Source organism: Aedes aegypti, chromosome 3, assembly GCF_002204515.2.
Source record: "Aedes aegypti strain LVP_AGWG chromosome 3, AaegL5.0 Primary Assembly, whole genome shotgun sequence".
Taxonomy (NCBI): domain Eukaryota; kingdom Metazoa; phylum Arthropoda; class Insecta; order Diptera; family Culicidae; genus Aedes; species Aedes aegypti.
Window position 1 is genome coordinate 240,390,854 of NC_035109.1, and position 23,223 is coordinate 240,414,076.

Consider the following 23,223-nt stretch of genomic DNA (forward strand, 5'->3'; position numbering starts at 1 on the left):
AGAATGTTTCCGGTACAGTGTTTTCGGATGGCGGCGCGAATAATCTTGAGCTTCGTTACATGTTAGAATGATTGAATTTGATTGTAAAATAAAATAATGTAAACCTTTCAACAATGTACTTTTAAAAGTATGCTTTCGGCAAAGTCGACAAGCAGGCATTTATGATTGTCGGAACTATCCGAAATTCAATAACACAGTGGAGTTAATGGATCTAATAAATGGGTAAAATTTTTAAAAAGATTAAATAAATTATTTTGAGAATATTGTTTCAGAAATTTGTAGACGACCATAAAAGCTTCCCAATGATGGGACGAAAAATATGTAGAGCTGCTGTACAGTGGGGTAACTGCACTTTTTTTGGGTTGAATTTTTTAACCGTTCCTTTGATCTCTTTTGAAGATGATGAGAATATCCGATGTACATTCGATTTTTATAATCTGTTGGTTCAGACATACCGTGTGCAAGTGTTTATGATTTCCCAAGCAACCAATAGTTCGGATAAAAGGGCATGTTTTGGCTTAATCAGCTCCCTTTTTAAGTAGTTAACCAAACTTTACAGTTTACATAAAGTTCGTTTAAGTTTGATTGTTACCTTCAAGTACAAAAGAAGTTCAGTTCAAACTTTCAAGTTGTTGATGAGTTCATAAGTTACTTCTCTGAGAATGAAGTTCATTTAATATCTATGGTGTTCTCTTAATCAGCAAAAAAGTTTCACTGAAACTAGATTTGTACCAAAAGTGAACTCTGGAGTTCACTGCTTAAGTACAATCCGAACTATTGGTTGCTTGGGTTACTAATGGTGGTCTGAAGGATACAGAATTTTGTGGCACAGGGGTGTAATTGAACCAGATATTGGGCCAATAATATTTCAACGTAGCCATGTAGTATTTTGAGGATCATGTTTTAGCAAAATTGTTAAGGACGTTTATGGTCTCAAAATAAAGATCTGAATATCATGGAATTCTACCCCACAGAAGAGTTATTAAATCAGATTATTAGGCCAATTCAATTCCTCAATTATTCAAACGATTGTTTGAGCTTTCATTGAAAGGAAATAGTTGTACCAGATTTAGACGTTGACGCAATTCTTCTGAAACCTTCCACGTTTTAGTGAGAGATAAATAGGGTAGGTGTACCAGTTATGGACATAGTGGGTCCCTATTTTGCCATACGTGATTACTTTAATGTCTTCAAATTCAAAATGTTTGTGTGTTGTAGTAGTTAGATTTAACATATATCTTGATGTAAAAACATTCAAAAAGATTTAAAATGTGATAGTTATTAAAATTTTACATATGGCCAAATAGGGAACCACTATGGCCATAACTGGTACACTTTCCCTATGTTTATTTTTTTCTTTTTTGCACAAAGCTAATCAAATAGCTCTGGTTTTAGGTCTGGTTTTAAGAATGGTTGGTTAATATTCATAAAAATTATCAATTGATAAAATCATCCAATCAGGGCTGCCATGGGCCACTACAACTCCCTCTGTAAAATCCACAAAACTGGTCGTAAAAATCATCCTAGACCACTGCGCGTTTTTTTAACACGTAAAAAATCATAATTATAGAATATATAAAATTTGTAATACACTTATAATTGGGGGCATTTCTTAGCCGAGTGGTTAGAGTCCGCGGCTACAAAGCAAAGTCATATCTGGGTTCGATTCCCGGTCGGTCCAGGATCTTTTCGTAAAGCAAATTTACTTGACGTCCCTGTGCATAGGGTATAATCGTACCTGCCACACGATATACGAATGCGAAAATTACAACTTTGGCAAAGAAAGCTCTCAGTTAACAACTGTGGAAATATCATAAGAACACTTAACTGAGAAGCAGGCTCTGTCCCAGTGAGGACGTAACGCCAGGAAGAAGAAGAAGTATAATTTATAAGTTTATTTATTTATTTATTTCTTTTTTGGAGCAGGGAAAAGCCCACTTGAGTTGAGCTGAGATAACTCTTCCTCAAATGGGCGCAAAACCTCCTCATCTTTTAGTACCAACAGAAAGTTACACTCCAAATGATACAATTTTTGCTTAATACTAGTAATATAAATTATTCTTATTTCTATAGTAAAACTAATGTACGGCTACAAAATTCATCTGATGCAATATGTTAAGTTGGACTGGAGAGAATACTACTGAATCTATTACGAAGAATGCGGCGAGAGAGATGAAAATCAAAATCATGAAAACAACGATTAAAAGAACGACACATGCTGGTGAAAGGTTCGTGGTGCCCATAATTAGTGCGAGCACCACGAATATAAAGAAATGCACTAGAGCGAAGAGGGCGGTAAGGTATATTAAGATTAAGGAGCGACAACAAATGTGGACAATCAATTTGTGTTTGTAAAAGATCAGAAATGAATAGTGCTTTTGAGATTTCACGGCGTACGCTCAGTAACTCTAGACCAATAAGATTGCAACGCTGTTCGTAACTGGGCAAATTCAATGGATTGTTCCATGGCAGATGACGCAAGCTAAACCGTACAAACTTGTGTTGGATTGATTCGATACGCATGATACTATTCTGATAATAAGGAGCCCAAACAACTGATGAGTATTCTAAAACTGACCTCACTAATGAACAGTATAAAGATTTTAAACATTGAATGTTTTTGAAATGTTTTGCTACACGGAATATGAAACCAAGTATTTTCGAGGCTTTGGAGGTAACGAAGGCGACATGCTCCTTGAAAGTTAATCTTGAGTCCATTAACACACCTAAATCCTTAACCACATATTCTCTTTTGAGAACAGTAGTACCAACTTTATAGTTAAATAATAATGTAGAGCGTTTCCGAGAGAACGATATCACAGAGCATTTAGCGGCGTTGAGATCCATGCGATTCTTTTCACACCAAACAGTGAACACATCAAGTTGGGACTGCAGGAAGTGAGCATCGCAGACATCATTCACAACGTAAAACAATTTGAAATCATCGGCTAAAGAAAGCTTCAATGACCTGAGTGTAAAATGTACATCGTTTAAGTACACTAAAAATATCAGTGGCCCTAAGTGGCTACCTTGTGGCACCCCCGAAGTTACATGGAAGTAGGGTGAAATGGAATCACCGACTTTAATAGCCATTTCACGGCCGCTGATATAAGATTTCAACCAGCAAAGAAAAGAACCAGCAAATCCGAGACGTTCAAATTTGGCGATGGTTATCTGGTGATTGATTTTATCGAAGGCCGCCGAAAAATCCGTATATATCGAGTCTACTTGTTTGCCTTCTTGAAGTGCTTGTGCAATGAAAGTCGTGTAGGTAAGCAAGTTGGTGTTCGTCGAGCGTTTCGGCATGAACCCATGTTGATGCTCCGAAATAAAATTATGACAATTGTGGAGTAAAAAGTCGTAAACCACTTTCTCGAACAATTTCGAAACGGCACACAAAGCTGCAATACCACGATAGTTGCTGACATCACGTTTGTTTCCTTTTTTAAAAACCGGGAAGACATACGACTTCTTCCAACCATCTGGGAATTTGCCAACCTGAAGTGATAAGTTGAAGAGACACGATAATGGCATCGAAAGATTGGCAGAGCATTTTTTCAGAACCATCGCAGGAATACCGTCTGGACCGCAGCTAGTTGATGCTTTCAAAGAGGAGCAAATTTTGTTAATTGCTTCGGCTTCGATGAATGGGTGATCACCTACTGGTGAATGAACGGGTACATTTTCAGCGGCTAAGAAAACTTGTGATTCGTCCAAAATTTCCGTGGTGAAAACGCTTGAAAACTGGTTTAAGAAAAGATCACAAATACCATCGGTAGTGGAGCGTTCAATATTACCCTTAAACATGACCGTGGGTAGACCGGATTCCTTTCGTTGCTCGTTGACATAGTTCCAGAACGATTTAGGATTTTGACGTAGATTTTGTTGAACTTTCATTTGGTGCGAATAGAACAGCTTCTTATTCAAGCGTTTGTAGCGACAATTTGCAGCGTGATAGTTCCTTTTACAACGTTGGGTTTTGAATCTCGTATACTTTCGCAGAGTTGATCTTTTCAACCTTTTCAGCTGTTTTAGATGATTGTTACTCCACGGTGGGTTGATTGGGGCTTTACGAGAACGCGTCGGAATGAATTGGTCGATAGCATACAATACAATACTAGAGAACGCACTCAAAGATGAATCGAGGTTTTGATTGATGTAATCAAGCCAGTTGATGTTGGAGAAAAAGTTGTTCATACCGCAAAAGTCACCATTTTTGTAGTCATAGAAAAGCGTTTCAACTGGATCTATGAATATGCATGGTGAGACGCTAACTATTTCGATTATCAGAGAGGGATGATGAATCGTTGGTTTCACAAGATCAGAAGGGGCTTTCATGACTGAAAAATTTGCGCCTCCATCGATGCTTCCAAAACAAAGATCCAATAGCCGACCATTATCATTAACAACGAAGTTCAACTGAGAAACACGTTCTAAGCTATAGTTATCGATTAGCTTGTTACCGGATAAGCTGATTGAAGAACGAGTGACGTCTGGATATAGATAATTTGACGTACTGAGTTTCCATTGGATGCCAGGAAAATTAAAATCACCAAGTATCATCAAACTATCCTTAATTTTCATCTTATCTGAGATCCACTTGAGCGAGCCGATGTGTTGATCAATTACTTCCATATCCTGCGAGCAATCGGGAGGAATGTAAATGACACAGATGAACAAGGTATGAGTTTGGAAAGTTATTGCTACCCAAATTTGCTCAACAGATTCAGAATTAGGAACCGATAACTGTCGAGCAGTAAGTTTTGCTTTGACTGCCAATAGTACACCACCGCCGGAGTTTTTCCTACTGTTCTGGGAGTTACGATCTAAACGAAAAACGCTATAAGATGGATCAAAGATCTGACTAGAGATGGTTTCACTGTTTAACCATGTTTCTGTGAATGCATACGCATCGTAACAGGAATCGGAGCAGGCGAGACGATAGTTGGATAAACGAGTGTTGATTCCGCCGATATTTTGGTAATATACCAACAAGCCACGGTTAGTTTCTCTGGAATTCGGTGTCGTGATGTCATAATCATTTATCGATGGTCCGGAAAGCACAGTGCTGGGTAGATTTGCGTGGGCAGTAGAGCATGTGTTGAGCTGGAAATTTGGACCTCTATTCAAATTTTGTGTAGCATCCCTGCCGGCTTCGGCAAGACATATACCACTGTCGAACTTACCTGACAAGACAGGAAGTGCTGCAAAGTGGCATATTCTTGGGTCCTCAGACGGTACAAAGTTATGAACAGGTTCAATGTAGCGATGATCAGAAGGCTGGAAAAGCGGTACTCGATTCAGAAAAGGGGTAGCATCCTTCCCTGCTTCGGCAGGACATATACCACTGGCCACAAACTTACCTGATAAAACAGGAAGTGCAGCAGAGTGGTACGTGGGAGTTTCAACAGGATATCTTGAATGGTCATCGGTTCGATTTACGTGAATGGCAGAACGACCAATTGGCTGGAAAGGTGGATCTCGATTGAAATTTGGTGCAGTATTCCTCCCTGCTTCGGCGAGACATACACCACTGTTAAACTTACCTGACGAAACAGGAAGCGCAGCAAAGTGGCGTGTTTGGCAGTCAACGGAAAATACACGGTATTCAGAATGCAACTCGATGTTTGAACGATCAGTAGGTAGGGTGATGTTATCAAATGACACATGCTCGGATGAGCGCTGGATGGAGTAGTCTTCGCAACAACGGACATTGGCGGCAGAGCGGTTTAAGGACTGAAAAAATGGTTCTCGGTTCAGGATTGGTGCAGCATCCTTCCCTGCTTCGGCAGGACATATACCATTGAAATTAAACACCACCTTGATCACCGAAGTTTATTGCAAAATTAATCAAATTAATTATTATACAACGTAAAGGATGAATGTCAACATAGATAAATGTCATGACAAGACATCCAGGTGATTAAAAAAATAAAAACAACGTGTCTGAGTTGATTTTTACGAGATGACCATTTTTTACGGTTGCTGCAGATCCCCTCAAGAGCTTTACAATGGCCACCTATATCCAAGAACAATCTCAATCATCCGTTATGTTTAGTAATTGATTTCTGATATGTTTTGAAAAAAAAGCGCAGTGATCCAGGATGATTTTCACGAAATGACCATGTTTACGGATGTTCCGGATCTTCCGGAGGTCATTATTGTGACCACCTAGGTCCATGAAAATTCAAATAATCTATTGCGTTTTATAATAAGGAGTTCTGGTGAGTTTGCAAAAAAACTATTATTATCATGAATTGACCATTTTTACGGATATTCCGGATTATCCGCTGGAGAACCACGTTGTTTACCATCGAAGCCAAGTATTCCACAACATGTAAGAGACTATTCCTGCACTAAACGGCACCTCTCTGATAAGATTTGGGTCACTAGCCATTAAAAACCAGAGCTACTTGATCAAATTTGAGTGAAAAACAAGAGAAAACAGACATACCCACATTTTACAAAAACGGGGAGGGTTTTAGTGGGGTGGCACCAACTCTGAAAGCTAGTATAACTATTTCCATCTACTAAAAATAAAAAAATTCGAAAATCGGTTGTAGCATTGCTGAGAACGAGCATTTTGAAATTTGTAGTTTCATCCTGAAAATTTACGGTGAAAATTAACGTAACGCGACACCAAAACTTTGCACCTAGTGTAACTTTTCGAAGAATGGTCCGATTTTAAATCTTTTTTTATGGAAACACGTATCTTGACGAGTAGGAAGAGAATCCAAAACATAAGAGTTCTATAAGAAGTATTTATTTTACAATGTCAAAAATAAGGCTATTTTCGTAACGCGACACCATAATAATGTGACTATTTGAAAAAATACGTTTCCAAAGAACCAATAATTTGTTTGAAAAAATTAAACCCGCACATAACAATGTCATCTAATACCCTTCTAGTTAACGGATAAGACAATCATATTACACTTGATAAACTATGATACAGGGCTATTATGAAAAAGTTGTATTATGTCTCAATTTCTCACCAATAAATTATATAAACTTTATATAACTTTTCAGGTATGTTTTTCACTGTATTTTCAATCAAATTTATATTTTTTATACAATTCAACATATTGTCTTTCATGTTCTGCATAGCTTTGGAAATATTTCAGAGTTTGAATTTTTGATATCCTGGCGTAGATGTGCGTGGAATGTGTCATATTCCTTTACAAATAGCCAGACGACAACTCGTCCCTCGAAGGGAGTTGTGAGGAACAAAGTGACAAGCAATTGTGGAATTCACTCGAAGCAAGGACAATTGTGTCCCAATTCACCGGAAGTGGAAACATTCAAATCACTAGGATTTCCAATGGACGGAGAGAATTCATAGAATTTGGTCACAACCAATTCCCAGTTTGTGGAATATATGTTCATATAGAGATATAGCGATGATCAGATAATTATTCATCATCTGATACATGCCAATTCGTCAACTCGTGACTGATTCTGTTCAAGCAGAACATTATGTCTAACACTTCTTCTCTAGCAGATACCATGAAGGTTGGGCGATTCCCTAAAATAAGTAATCCAAGATTTGAACAACTTAAGCATTCCATCAGACTGGAGCTTCTCAAATTGATATCTGAGCTGATCCAGATGATGTGATGAGTAGCAGCATCACTACCCACAAATCAGCAGAAAGCCTCGTTTGAAATCATCCATTAGGGATGGTTCATCATGTGGTAAATACACCACACATCGAAAGACGTATTTCCTATTGAGGTCACCAACAGAAATATCAATTGTGACAGCACATACATCTCTGGTTGTTAACTCAGAATTGAGTGTAGCAACGATAGCTCTATTTACGAGGAGGCATGCACGAGGTATAGCACGCGAGTTTGCCATTTCATGTTTATGAAAGTAACAAAAACTGGGTCCACAAGGTTACCTAGATAAAAGTACACAAAAGTATAGGTTTTGCGCCATTTGAACTGTACCATTTGCATGAGTCTACATAGATTGATCGTTGCTGATATTTTATGCTGAAGATTGGTCTAACTAAGCTATCCTAACCGTAGCCACTACCCGAACTATGCAGGATTAAGCTTTTCGCAATCTCAGAACGAAAAAGACCAGCAGCGAAAAAACCAGATCGGTATCTCTTAAAAGTCGCCAAAGGCGAAAAGCACAGACTACACTGTGTAAAACGCATAACGCGAAACCATAGAGGTGAAAATTTAAACTAAATTACAACGTATTAATAATCCCACCCTTATTTAGCCTCAGGCTTGAGACTGAAGAAGGGCAGCTGATTATCTCGGAGAAACACAAGGTCACCTACACCATTGCTCCGGGTAGCACAGGAAGGGCATAATACTGTAGAGGGCGCCCAGGTGCTCCACAGGCTCCGTTTGCGGTTAGGTTTTATTTAGACCCCCCTAATCATTCATTCTTAGGCACGGTAAGCCGCATGAATTAGGGGTCACCTGTTAGGTGGATTTTTACCACCGGAACAGGCAGTCCGTAGTATTAATTCTTAGCCAATTGAAACAACCGCTACCGACACTACACGGCTATCTAGGCTGATCGGGAAAAGGAAGCTAACATTGATGATTAACTCCTGACGTGCCCAAACAGCCCCGAAAATGCCCCGAATGCGATGTACGATGACGTACTGAGGCTGCCCCTTCCGACGGGTGTTAAGATTGTTGGCTGCGCCGACGATATCACCCTAGTGATCTATGGTGAATCGATGGAGGAAGTAGAGTTAACAGCAGCGCACTCTATTTCCATAGTTGAGGAATGAATGTAGTCTAGGAAATTAGGACTTGCCCGTTACAAGACTGAGGTGGTCAACAATCGCAAGTCCGAGCAACGGGCGCTTTTCTCGGTAGGTGATTGCACCATAGATCCCTTAGGCATCTTGGGTGACAAGCTCAGCTTCGCTAGCCACGTTGAATATGCCTGTACAAGGGCATCTACGGCTATAGCGGCGCTTTCGAGGATGATGTCTAACAGCTCTGCTGTAATTGCCAGTAAACGCAAGCTACTTGCAAGCGTGGCGCTATCCATACTAAGGTATGGAGGACCAATCTGGTCAAAAGCGTTTAGAACGAGCGGAAACCTAAAGCGGTTGTAAAGCACGTACAAGATCATGTGCTTAAGAATAGCAAGTGCATACCGGACGGTATCTAAAGAGGCCGTGTGCATCATAGCCGGGATGACGCCCATCAGGCTCACAACCATCAAGGAAGATGTTCAATGCTTCAACCAAAGGGGTACCAGAGGAGTCCGCGATACGTGTAAAGTGGAAACGCTCAGAAGCTGGCAGCAGGAATGGGATAACTCCACTAAGGGCAGATGGACGCATCGGCTAATACAAAATGTGTCAGATTGGTATGGAAGAAACCATGGGGAAACATCCATTAATGATTGTAACCCATTCAAAAAGAAATCTAATAGTATCAGATTTGACATCATAGCATAACGATATTCACCTCACTGAAAAACTTCAAGACTCCCGAGCTGAAAGTGACGTCAGTTCTAATTTTTAAACCTGGTTTTCTAAAATCTTAGTGTTCATTGATATTTTCACTTTAATTTACCTCCGTATCAACCCGAACACTTCGATTTATGCTCTAAATCGTCCGTGCGTGATAAAAATTCAATCAAATTTGTTTTTTTTTTTCGGTAAAAGTCACGGTGTTCATTTTACCACCCCTGTTCATTTTTCCACCCCTGTTCATTTTTCCACCACTTCCCCTACAGTGCATGGGCTGGTTTTAGCGGGTCGTCGTTGGTGCGTAATCCCCGCATTCCCTGAAAAACCTCATCCTTGTAAGCATTCCTAGCAATTGATAGCTATTTTTCGATTACTCAAGATTAATCTTAAAAATAAACTTTTACTCCACTCGATCTTGTGCCCTACTTTAATCTACTGTTCGCTAGTTCGCTCAAATCGCGAGAGCGGAAAGTTTGGAGTATTGCAATCGAGTATTGCAACATTTACTTTCAATATTGCAAATTTACGTGGCCAATTTATATCTTAATATCTGTACCAAGCTAATGAGAACGTATTTAAGTGAACTATTATTTCTGATCTCTACCTTTTTTCTACCAAAATTGAAACGGTTTAGTATCCAACAAATCTGAAGCCGGTTCATGGGACATTAAGTCCCAGAGGTCACACACGGTACATTCTAAAAGGTGCAAAACTCGTAATTTTTAATGTTGAATATCAGAACCACCGGAATATTCCCCACAGGAATATTCCCGAGTTCCTCTGGCCACTTCTAGAATGTGTACCAGTACACCAGTACACTAGATGTGTATACCAGTATACTGACAAAAACTCATTGGAATCCGTTAAGTATTCGCTGAGCGGTGAGGGTTTTAGTATTTTTACTTTCTGTTAGTCCCGTACGGGTTAATACATCTGCACCTCAAGTGTGAAAGAAGGTTTCGAAAGGTAGCAGTATAACTCGATACTAAGACTATCTTTTCAACGCAACAATTACAGTGAAACCTCCATGAGTCGATATTGAAGGGACCATCGACTCATGGAAATATCGAGTCATGGAACAGAAATCCTTTGGAAAGCAGTTCCAAGGGACCATCATAGTAACCATGAAATATGGTGTCTAGTATGGTTCCATGAGTCGATATCGAGTCATGGAACATCGACTCATGGAGGTATCACTGTATCGTCAAAACAGCTAATTTATTGGCATATAACGGACATTAAATAGGGTCACACCGATTGTTCGAGAATTTGTCTCGTAAAACTATTCGTCGAAATGTCCTTGTATTATTTTTCAGTATGCATAACGATTCGTTATAACCTCGTGTATTAAAATTACTGTTAACAAATTACGATGAAATACAATACAGAGTCAAAACTAATAATAAAATCTTCTATCACAGATTAGTAAAAGCAACATACACAATGTTAGAAAGTGAGCACACAAATATTCCATCACCAAAAGAAATCAAGTCGTTCTAAAATTCTCACTAAGACATAAAATGAAATAAAGCCAGTCGATAGTTCGGTTCAACGCTAGTACGACAGCATATATCTATGGCTATCAGTCGTATTGACACGCCATAACTAACCTGTGTTAATGACGCTAATGTCGACGAATCAACGGTTTCCTGTGGAAAAGAAGAAAACGTATAACAAAAATGATACTTGGGGTGTTTAGAGCGTGACAAATGAAGGAAAACGGGATGGTGAGTGAAAGGAAAAGTGGAAACAGGACAAACATAATTAGAAACCCCAACAATTAAGGTGTACTCGATTGTGACTTGTGATTGTTTAACTAGGCTCTATTGCTAAGTCTATCAATTTAAAAGATACCACTAGATATCACTTTTGAAGCGTGTTTTTGGCGCACAGTGACAACCAAGCAATTGTGCCATTGCTTGTTTCTACCAGCCGAAGTCTATTGGTAATTAAATTCACCGAATATGATACTCACTTGATTTTGACTCATGGCTTCCAGTTCCTGTGCTAGACTGTTGGATGTACCGTTGAGCAAATTCCGACCTTCTTCGACGCCTTTCGTCAGTACCATTGCTTGCAGTTCCTCGTTGGCTTCTTCCAGTTGTTTCGATTTCTGTCGCAGTTCCTCCATTTCCTGGTGTAGCTCTTCCAATCGCAGGGATTCAGGTGATGTCGTCGGCAGGGCGGGACCGCGTTCCGTACGAAGACGCTCGCATTCCTTGCCCAGTTCGACCATCAGATCTTCCGCTGCCTGTTTGTCCGCTTTGTGTCTAAAAGTAATAATTTCAGTTAGTGAAAGTTCTGAAAGCTTAGAATTCCCACGACAGATACTTCTTTTCATTGGCTTTCGCTTCAGCCAGCTCCTGTTGGGCGATCATCAGATTGTCACGCGTCTTTTCCAGCTTATCCTCGGTGGCGTGTAAATCGGCGGCTTGTTTGTCGCACTGTAACCGTAATCGGGAGATCTCCTCGCGCAGCTGGTTCGCTTCTACTTCGATCGTCCGTATCCGAATCTGGCAGTTTTCGTTCTGTAGTTTGGCTTCCCGTTCGACCCGGGCCAATAATTCCCGGTGTCGTTTCTGCTCTTCGGCTAGGCGTTCCTCCGCCCGCAATTCCGTCTGGAAGGAGAATATAGACGAGCAAATGTTAATTGTTCATTGTTCATTAATTTCTTAAAAGCCGATATGACATGGAAGGAAAATAGAAAAGAGTAAGAACTTTTTTGTCAGCCGACTTGCATTACTCTGATTCAGTTGAACACCTTCTACATTTTTCCCCGAGTCTAGTCAGATCGGGGTCCCACCACCACGAGGTCCTTCACTGCCCATAAAGGCATAACTGTCCCATATGGAAAAAGTAGGCATGAGAATATAACGCTCAAAGTTTGAGGCTTGCCATCACATATAAATCTTTATAATTTTCCAGTACATTTCTGCATGTCATATTCATTAAACACCAATGCACAGAGTACCGTTTTGATTCATATTACGGACAGCTTTTAATTCCGGACACTCTTCTTTGTATGGGAAACATTTCACACGAAATGTTTCAATTTTTGCCGTTCAAAAGTTCGCACTTTCGAAGCTTGTTTTAATAAGCATTTTTCATAAATATCCATGAAAAGTTACAATGCTCAACTGCCTTAGACGCCTGTTTAGAGGTTTGACGATTTCAATCGATTATTTGACTTCTCTATTTATGATTTTCATAAACTGTCCGGAATTAGAATCAAAGTGTCCGGAAATCAAGGCAAAAGTAAGGAAGCGTCCGGAATAAAAATCATGGGAAGTCCACACATTTTCATTTATTTAAAATTATTCATGTTGCGGAATCAAAATCTTCACCCACCATTCGAAAGCTAAGGGTTTTCAAGGCTCGATAACGCGGAGAAATCATACAAGCTGATCTTTTTTATATGCTTTTTGATGAGTAACACTTCCCTGAAGCCTTAAGTGTCCGTAATATGAATCAAAACGGTACTCATTTTGCTTCTGTTGATAAGCAAAAAATATGAACTTGAACAAAAATCATGCATACTTCAGTGTAGAAAAGTAAGCCGTTTCATGGCAGGTTGGCGCGATGAAAAACAACCTATTACGATGAGAAATTGCAAAAAAGTTATTTATCCAACAAGTTGCAAAATGATGATTTTTTTCAGCACGAGTTGTACATTTATGGATAAATATGACGAGTGTTGAAAAAATCGAGTTTTGCAACGAGCTGCATACAACATTTTTTTCAATTACGAAAAATGCCATTATAGATGGAGCATAAACATATTTCAACGAAATCTACATGAACTTCCATGCGTAGCAACAGCTCAGTTTCCCTCAATCAGGTAGGCTGTGGAATGACTGTCATATATTTTCATACTTCCGCTGCCGATTCCATTTTCAGTGACCGACCAGGTAAGAACGCTGAATAGAATATTCCCCCAAATCGAACTTATTAGTTTGTGCTGAATGGGGCTCTGCACTGTTTTGATTATGTATGGGATTTTGACGTTTACTGGCCTTGTTGTTTACTTATTTCATGGTAGAGCAAAAGAGAGAGAATGACTTTTGTGCAGAGCCCCATTGCCTGCACGAACCACCACATAAACCTGCCGGCGTTTTCGAGAGTGAACAAACAAACTATGAGCCTCTGTATGTGCCATAAATTCTTTTGTTCTCATGACTTTTACTGTGCGCCGTGTGTTGGTGCTGTCTCGCTCTCTCTCACGGGCAACTTGAAAACAGGGCGCACAGTAAAAGTCAAACGTTTCATAGCATACATAGGCTCATACGCTCACAAGACGACCCCACGACCCTCACAGTCAACTAGCTCCTGACTCTATCCGTTGGAAGATCCGAGTTCGACTCAATTCGGATCTTCAAACGGATGTGGAACCAGAACCTAGTTGTCTTTTTATTTATGACTTCAATGTTATTTTTCGCTATTTAAAATCGTTTTAAACATGTTCTGGACGATGTTTTATTTTTATTCGAAAAATCATGAATTATGGTTTTTGATTTTTCTAATTTTTATTTTTGAATCATCCCTTTTTCATTTTTTCTGGTTAAATATATTTGACAATAATAAAATGTGAGTTTTTACAATACTTTCAGATGGGGTGCAGAGCTACATGACCAGAACATCGATGTTACTGAATCGATTCAAATTCGATATGTTCACCGATTTAATCGAATCGATGTTTTTGAATCGATTCAATTACAAGCTCATATTGCAATTTTAGGGAAGACTTTCCGTCTTACGGTTCAACGAAAACCTACCGCAAATGTCACATCACTGATTTGCACTGGTAATCATCAGTAGCCTTTAATGATACCTTGGATACCGCCTTGTTGATTGCTGTTTGTTGCTATTTTACATAGCGTTTTCTCTTTCAAACATATCATGATTCAATTATTTGCTTCAATGATTAAACGATTTCGAAGGCTGCGGTAGAACTTTGACAGCTGCGAAAGAACTCTGCGGCTACTGCAAACGGGAAAATTTTCTTAACTACCGTAATATAAAATATTATAAAAAAGTTCTTGAAATAATTGCATTTGATAATTAAATTCCTTCAATTAAAAAACGTTTGAAATTAAAAAAATATGCATTAAACACTTTAAGGCTGATTCAAAGCAAGGTTCATTGTTTATCAACTCATTAAAGATTCATCCTTTTGAATCGAAACAAAAAATCGTATGAGGAAAATAGATTCACTCGATTTTGATTCAAGAAATCGATTTATCGGAATGAAAAAATCGATGTTCACAACATCGATTTAAAATCGCCCATCGCTAGCTACTTGGGCACTTCCAAAATTTACTTTGGCATGCATGGGAGTAAAGTTTCCAATTTTCCCGGTGATTCCCGGGAAGCTGCGTAATGACTATGCAAAAATGCAAAAATCACCTACAAAATGTCAGTGAATTTATCCCGATTTGTTCCCTTTTTATGATCGATTTCCACCAAAATTTTAACTCACAAACACGTCGCATCTTTTTAACAGTGAAAAAATATCGTCGATCCGTTGACCTGTTCTGAGGCATTTCGTGACATAAAAATACTATTAATGTAGATAAACTTTCTTGAAAAAACATATCGCCAAAAATTTACTTATTTTCCAAAAACTATTTGATTACGAAAAACAACCAATAAACATCAACATATAATTAGTGATCTGGTGAGGGCATTGTTTAGTACGATATGAAAAGTAAATTGTGCGATGGTTTTTATTTGAATATAGATGGTCAATTCTGTATTAAAATAGCGCTTCTCGGGAACTACGAGAATCCCGGGATATACGGGAGTCCAGGGAAACAGAAAATAATTGCCCGGGAAACGGGAATCCCGGAAAATCTCATTTCCCGGGAAATGTTCCCGGGATTGGAAACTCTACATGGGAGGTTTCTCCAGGTCACATTGTCTGAACTTTGCAATAAGAAGCGCTTCAATACGACACATATTGTGGCCAAATATGAGCTCAGTAGCTTTCAAAAAGTCCCATTTCCGAAGTGCCAGGAATAGGATTAGGCTCCCTATACAAGGATGGAAATCTAGTGATCATGACAAAATAAATGATGCATCGCGGTTGTTCTTTATCGTGCGAGCATAGCAACAACGATAAACCATTAGTCGTCAAGCCCTAACAACAAACTTCGCTCAGCGAAAAATGAATCGCTCGGCATGTGTGCTAACGATCAATTGTTCGCAAAACAAAGTCATAAGTTTTAGAGGATTTTTGAACTTTTATTCCGCGATCTGCCTTCTGGTATGTCGTTTCTGATCTGAAAGTCAATCGGGCATGGTTTGTGCGAAAAATTAGGCCGTGAACGCGCTCTGATTCTTGTTAATCGCAACATATTACAACATCCGACAAACGGTTTTTCCCGCGACAAACAGTGCATCGAATGCTCCATATATCCTTACCATGCGCGCGTAGTGAGCAGTTCAAATCATGCTTTTGCAAGAGCGACGGCCCTCTTAGGCCATTCAAATGCTATGTTGTTAGTCGCTAGAGGTGATTTTTTTCCATCCTTGTCCCTATATGATTTTCAAATTTTTTCTCTAAAGTATATTTTATTTTGCGTGTAGCAAACGAAAAAAAGTTTTTGGGGTTAAAATTTTACCATCAGATTTCTTCAAATCTAAAATCACGGTGTCTTTGTGGAGTAACTTTATTACAAAAAAATAGGTAAGTCTGAAATTTCGAACTAAAAACAATTAGACTTTGCTCTTTCATTTGCGACCAAAATCAAAATAATCGGTCGGGGGGTCCAGAACATTTTTTTTTATTTTGTGTGAAGTATTCATAGATATGTGTTTTTTACCGACACACATTGCGTTGAACATAGATACGAGACAAACTGCAAGATCAAACCATTTGAACACCTTGGCTTAGAAGGTAAAGTTGTTCTTGCTCAAAAGAGCTGTAATAAGCATATATGACATATGATATACGCATAATTGCAAAACTGTCTCAAACGTCATTTTAGTTATTGTCCACGAAAATCCTTGAAAATCGTACTTAAAATGGTCATAATGATGTAAGAAGTTATTAGGAAATATTTTTAATAGGTGAAGATGCATCGATATCAAACCTCGAATTTTCAAGAGCTTGTTTGTAGATTTTTATCTTGAGAACCTGACAACCTTTTGCGTTGAACATTTTATTGATTAGTCACCACCAGCGAGTGACCAGTGAGTTACCGGTTGTCTGCTTCTCTAGACTTGTGCTTTTGAAAATTCGAGGTTTGGCTTCTATGTATATTCACCCTTAAAACCATTGATAACCGAGTGTGTAGCTCGTTGTTATTAAGCAGATAAACGGACCAAAATAAAAACTGTCACCGCTGGGAGACAGAGGAGGATCTTCTCTTCGTCGTAGCATTGTGAAATAAAGTGTAAATAACAAGCTATGGCTTTTAGGACGAGATCAAAAATTATGCGAGATTTCTCTTTTTACTCGTTACAAAAGTGACTTATCCGCCTTTCAAACAACACAATTTCAGTTATTCGAATTAACTAGTAGAGGGCTTCACATGTGATAAACCTTGTTATAAGGCATGTAATATACTTGCCCCATGGTGCTGAAAAATACGCTAATTTAGATGGTATTTGAGAAGTTTCAAATCTTATATTTTTTTATGTTACTTTCTTTATGGCACAGTGCTTATGAAAAGATCAGAAACTAACATCATGAGGCTAAAATGGGTTTGGGATTTTTGTACTTGTTTGCAGTACTATAACCCCATATTAACCCCTCTACCGCCAGCTTCATTTTTTCAAAATATTCAAATCGCGATAACTTTTTTGTTTCTCAATATTTTTGAAAAAAACATTCCACAACTTCTCAAAAGCTCTCTTATTTTCAGAATCTGTATCGGTTTTGAGCATTGGTCATCTATATTCGGAGATATTCCAAAATTCCTTGGGGGACCGACGCATAGCCATAACTCTCGTAATTATCTCTGGCTACAGATTTTTTCTCATATTCGGTTATTCGCTTTTCAAAACTAAACTTTGATGAAAGTCTATTGTGAAGAAATTAAACAAATCGGTGTAACTGTTTTTGAGCAATGAGCTTTTATGTTTTTGGTACCACTCTAGCCGTAACGAGATCTTGAAAACTTCTTAAAACATCATATTGAAATTTTATATGGGATGTGTCGGTCCCCCAAGGAACACCGAAATATTTTTAAAACAAGTTGACCAATGGTTAATACCGACATAGATTCCAAAAGTAGAAGAGTTTTTTGAGAAGTTGTGAAAAAAATGGTGGAAAAATATAGAGAAACAAAAAAGTTATCGCGATTCAAATATATTTTTGTGCTGAAAAAATGAAGCTGCCGGTAGAGGGGTTAAGCTAAATAATAGCAAACAAACTCATGAATATCTCTTCTGCTATCTGTCGAATTGAATTTCCCTCTTCAGCATATTTCTTTATTATGGTTTCAAGAATGAGCTTTTACAATGGGATTATAAGTTTGTACTTACATTAAAGTACAAGCGTGTTTGGAACATACCTCAAAATTTCTTCATAGTAATTTCCATATAAACCTACATTGTCTTTAAACCACCTAGAAAGCTGCGAATTTCACAGAAAACTATTTTTATAGTAAGGATAGTAAGGAACATATGTGAGATTGAATTCTCAAACATTTTTTAAATTTTGAACCGCCCCAATGTACATAAACACATAAATAGGCAAATTCAAACATATGTGCAAGTCTCTCGAAATAAAAAAAAAAAATACTCTGGAGCCCCCGACCGATTATTTTGGTTTTAGCAGCAAATGAACGCGAGAAACCTAGACTTTATTGTGGAGAAGTTTCAGACTTACCTATTTTTTTGTAATAAACTTGTTCTACGAAACACACCGTGAAAATGTACATATTTTTTTGTTATACTCTAAATTAGAATCAAGCATTTATAGTTTACAACATAATTCGTATTTTCAAATATTTATCAAAAATACAAAAATCTTTCTAGAGTCATACAAAGCTTTGCTGTTATGCGTGTTAAGGTCCAACCTATTTGATAGAAAAATCATTTTGATTCGAAAGCTATGAAAAATACAAAAAAAAATCCCCAGGGTAAAGGAGTAAAATCCGTCTAAAGGAGGGTTTGGGTATTAGAGGGTTTAACGCTAATGGGAAATTATGCACAGGAGAGCCTCAAATGTTCGAAATATAATTGCTCAGAAGAAATCGATTAAAGGTAACCGCGTGCTCTCATAAAGGAAAGCCGATACAGGCATATCGATTGATTACCTGACTCAATAACTATAGTCAAACATTCATTTAAATTAAAAATTTGGTCGTTTTTAACCTGTGTCATGCTTTTGGCTGTCTAAACATCAACCATAATATCATAAGGTTAAATTGAAGCCTCCCATCACTTTAGTTTAGTTTTTTTTTTACAAAATTTAACCTTTCGGTTGTCGCGCGAATTTTTGTAACGCGTTGTACTTTGTTCAACACCCTTGGTTTTTCATGTTCCACATTAAATACCTCGCGATCAAAATTAAATATAGAAAAACCGTCTTCGACAAACTTTTTTAGGAGATCAAGAGCTGACATGGGGTGATTGTTCAGTTTCGGAATTCTGCCTAGTGTGCATGAAAGTCTCAGGAGCCTGACCACTTAGAAAGATCTCTCCGAAGAACTCCGGCAAAGTTGCTCAGTAGCTCAAGGCCTGTCATTATTTGAGCAAAGAAATTCGAGATTTCGCTACCAGGCGGCGCTAGTGAGCATAAAACTTTTGTTTTGTGGATATCTTTGGATCCTGGCAACTAAGAAGGATGCCGTTTTTGGCAAAGTTGTTCTGTGACTCTAAATCTATCTTTATTTGAAGCAAAAAAGTTGGAATTTCGTCACGAGGCGGCGCTAAGTAGTGCGCATGAAACTCTTTCGCGGATTTCTAAGCAACCTGAACACCTAGAAAGTTGGCGTCTTCGGCAAAGCTGTTCAGTATCTCAAGGACTATCCTTGTGCATGAAATTTTTATTTTTCAGATAACTCAGGAGCCTCACCACTTAAAAAATTTGTTCATTAAGCCAAGGGCTATCATTATCCAAGCTAAAAGATTCAAGATTTTTCCACCAGGCGTTAGTGTGCACTTAGCTTTTATTTTGAAAATATCTCAGCAGCCCGATCACTTAGAAAGATAAAACAATGATAGCCCTTGAGTTACTGAACAACTTTGTCGAAAACGCCATCTTTCTTAATGGATGGGCTTCTGAGTTATCTGTAAAACAAAAGTAAAAGTTTCATGCACATTAGTACCACCAACAACTTTACCGAAGACCCCATGTTTATAAGTTATTTGGATTCTGAGATATATCGATTTCAAGTTGTACCTAGTCTACATGAACCGTATATAGTGCGTTTATTATTATGCGACTTCTATGAACATTTGTTGATTTTACCGCATTATGCAGGGCCATACTGTTAACAAAAACGGTTGTATTGTTCTTAAGAAGATTCTTGAGCAATACATTTGGGTTTGATGTCGATAGATATCTTTGTTACAAAATGATAGCATATAAATCACAGCTGTTGTACAAAGTACAACAGCGCGACAGCCCGAAGTTTAAAATCTATTTTCAAGCAAAAAATTGAAACAAGTGCTCCGGGAAGCACTATCTGAAAATCACTGGTCTTCAAAAGCAGATTTAACTAGATTTCTGCTCTTTAAAAGAGATGTGGCTTCGATTCATCTTCATTTGAAATTCTTCGAGTTTAAAATTCCATCAACTCATTTTCAAACGTGGTTATCTAAAGTTTTGTTTTTCGTTGATGCTTTCAGTTCAAGGCAACTAGCATATAATTTTCCCTATTAAAAAAAACGAAAAGCCACTAAATTGAAGATAATAATGTTATGATCAACTATAGCACCACCAATAGCCGAAAATGTAATTGGAAACCGTGATTGATTTTATCCATACAAACTTCAAGTTTGTTGAGCACCCCCTTAAACATATTTGATTTCGTTAAAACTTTCAAAGTAGCTTCTGGGAGTCTAAATGCATAAATTTGAGGAGTGTGTAACATAAGATATTTACGGTTTATTTTTTTATATAAAAATGCGTCACCCTTATGTTTAGGTACTCTAGGTTCTGTCAAAAATTTAGTAAGGATTATGCTTTTCAAGCGTGTTTTCCATGGCACGTGCACCACCAACCGTCCAATGATGACCAATCAATCCATGGTAAATACATTATTATCGTCACGCAATTTAGACATATGGGTGCTTACTGACAATCACACCATCATTTTTTCCACCCATTACGATGATGACATTAAACGCCGCATTGCATGCAGAGGAACACTGCACACCAACTGCTTGCTACTTACTGGCCGGAAAAACAAGTCATCGAACTGTCTTGTTTTCCGCATGAGACGCCTTTTTCTGATAAAAATTCGTTACCATCCGACGTCGATACGTCCTGCTCATCGCCATCGGGTGCAGTTTATGGCGATCGCCGCTTGTGCGCCGTTTCCTATTTTCTCCGTCATGAATATGCAACACCTACAAAAGCGCTGATTAACTACTCATACGTCGTTGCCATTGCCAATGAATAGCAGCCCAGAGAGGAACCTATGTTGCCTTAAGTTGCAACAAATGGGCGATGTAATTAAATCTTTAAATTATTTGTTTTCGATTAGTGCTACTGTCGGTGTAGCCATTAGCTGAAGCGGTATTCTTTTTCGCTTTGCGGTGGCTGCACTGTGTGCATGGTAAAGCTTAAGGTGAAAAATATCGAGATCCAAAGATGGCCGACTTCTGCACTTACTCACGATTTGAGCTTAAGAAAAATGTACCAACGGTTTCATTTAAAATTTTTCGCTAGTGCACAAAGCTCAAGTAAAAAATTCACTGTTATTTGTTGCTCCTTCCGTGAGATAAGTGCCTTCAAAGTTTTGGTCTAATACACAAGTTTGGATTCCAAGCTGTTTTACCTTAAAAGATGATAAATTTTCAATGAAATGGATATCCAAGGTATGTTACACCCCGAAGTCATAATCTTAACTCTTGGCAAACATTTCGCCCCATATCGGCCGACAGTTGTATAGGCATTATGGAATCGGATTCCCTGGAGGAACCAGCTGCCAACATGTTACCGATTATATCTGCTAATACAACAGAGTGACTATTGTGTAATGAATGGTGGCGGCCTTATTCAACCTTTAGTGGCGCTGCATTGACCACCAGTAAAGCGCGCCTCGAACGAAACCAGAGGTGTTGGTGCTAACTAACGCTATCTTTCACTTTCTATGGGGTTCCACCCGGCGGTCACTACGTGAGACCATCTGCCCGGAGCGCGTGTGCCCATTAACCAATCAAGATGCTGTTGGATGAACATTTTCTCGGGAGGCTGGTTTTGCCAATTGAAAGATTAGATGATTGTTTGTTTATGGCCTGCCGTACGATGGTTATAAAAGTGTATCATAAAATGGAAACCGGGAAAGCACAAAACAATAAGTGAATGTATGAATAGAGAATTATAACAACAATGTACTTATAATTTAAAAATGATATCGCTATGTGGTCTATTGAATTTAGTGAGTGATTAAAATTACGTCCAACTTGTTAAAAAAAACTTGGTCAATTTGGTCATTCTTCTTCTTGGCATTACATCTTTACTGAAGCTGATCCAGCATAGACATTGTACAATGGACAATGGACATATGTGACCAATAAAGGTTTACAAGTTTTATAGCCACTTACACACAATCGTAAGTTAAATAAATCAGTTCTAATATTTTCGTAATTATCGATGCTAATGATAGATCTACAAAAAGTAATGACAATGCTCTATTCTGCCAATGCACGTTGGTCCACGGATCGAAATTAAGTGGAATTAATTAATAACTTGAAAAATATAAGAGATAGGGTTTGGTGTCTTCTGAACATGTTTTGTCTAGTCAAGGCGCGTTATACGCAAAAGTGTCCTAAATGCCAAATTTCATGCTTTAGAAATTCGCTCTCAAACTTATTTGTTTCAAAAGATAGAGCAATAAAGTGTTCTACAATATTGAAGATTATAGAAAATATGGAAACTTTGAAGAGCATCATTTTATTCAATATCTGATAGTTTTAGAGATATAGGTCACTTTAGAACTTTATGGTGAAAAATCGATTTTTCCTCAATATTAACGAAAATATCATTTGAGTAGTGTTTGATCCTTTGCTCGCGTCACTTGCTCCTGCGGGGGCGGGTGATGTGAGCAGGATCAATCGTGTCGCGCGTCGCTCGCGTGGCATGATTTATTAGTGGCGCGGTTCGCGAAGCAGGTTAGTAGTGTTTGATCCTTTGCTCGCGTCACTTGCTCCTGCGGGGGCGGGTGATGTGAGCAGGATCAATCGTGTCACGCGTCGCTCGCGTGGCATGATTTATTAGTGTCGCGGATCGCGAAGCAGGTTAGTAGTGTTTGATCCTTTGCTCGCGTCACTTGCTCCTGCGGGGGCGGGTGATGTGAGCAGGATCAATCGTGTCGCGCGTCGCTCGCGTGGCATGATCTATTAGTGGCGCGGATCGCGAAGCAGGTTAGTAGTGTTTGATCCTTTGCTCGCGTCACTTGCTCCTGCGGGGGCGGGTGATGTGAGCAGGATCAATCGTGTCGCGCGTCGCTCGCGTGGCATGATTTATTAGTGGCGCGGATCGCGAAGCAGGTTAGTAGTGTTTGATCCTTTGCTCGCGTCACTTGCTCCTGCGGGGGCGGGTGATGTGAGCAGGATCAATCGTGTCACGCGTCGCTCGCGTGGCATGA

General features: G+C 38.7%; 1 protein-coding gene across 16 annotated transcripts in view; it reads right to left on the bottom strand.

Annotated features, from left to right (window-relative positions):
• The window catches only part of LOC5568396 (rab11 family-interacting protein 4B), a 362,368-nt gene that overhangs the window by 10,472 nt on the left and 328,673 nt on the right, over positions 1-23,223 (bottom strand). For 14 of the 16 annotated variants that reach the window (XM_021849277.1, XM_021849276.1, XM_021849278.1 and 11 more), the window contains 3 exons: positions 11,789-12,075; positions 11,433-11,727; positions 11,068-11,106 (listed from right to left, as the gene is read on the bottom strand). In XM_021849277.1, the coding sequence (XP_021704969.1) occupies positions 11,068-11,106; positions 11,433-11,727; positions 11,789-12,075 (621 nt within the window). The remainder of the gene's footprint in view (positions 1-11,067; positions 11,107-11,432; positions 11,728-11,788; positions 12,076-23,223) is intronic. The other 2 variants (XM_021849280.1, XM_021849273.1) reach the window with 1 other exon arrangement.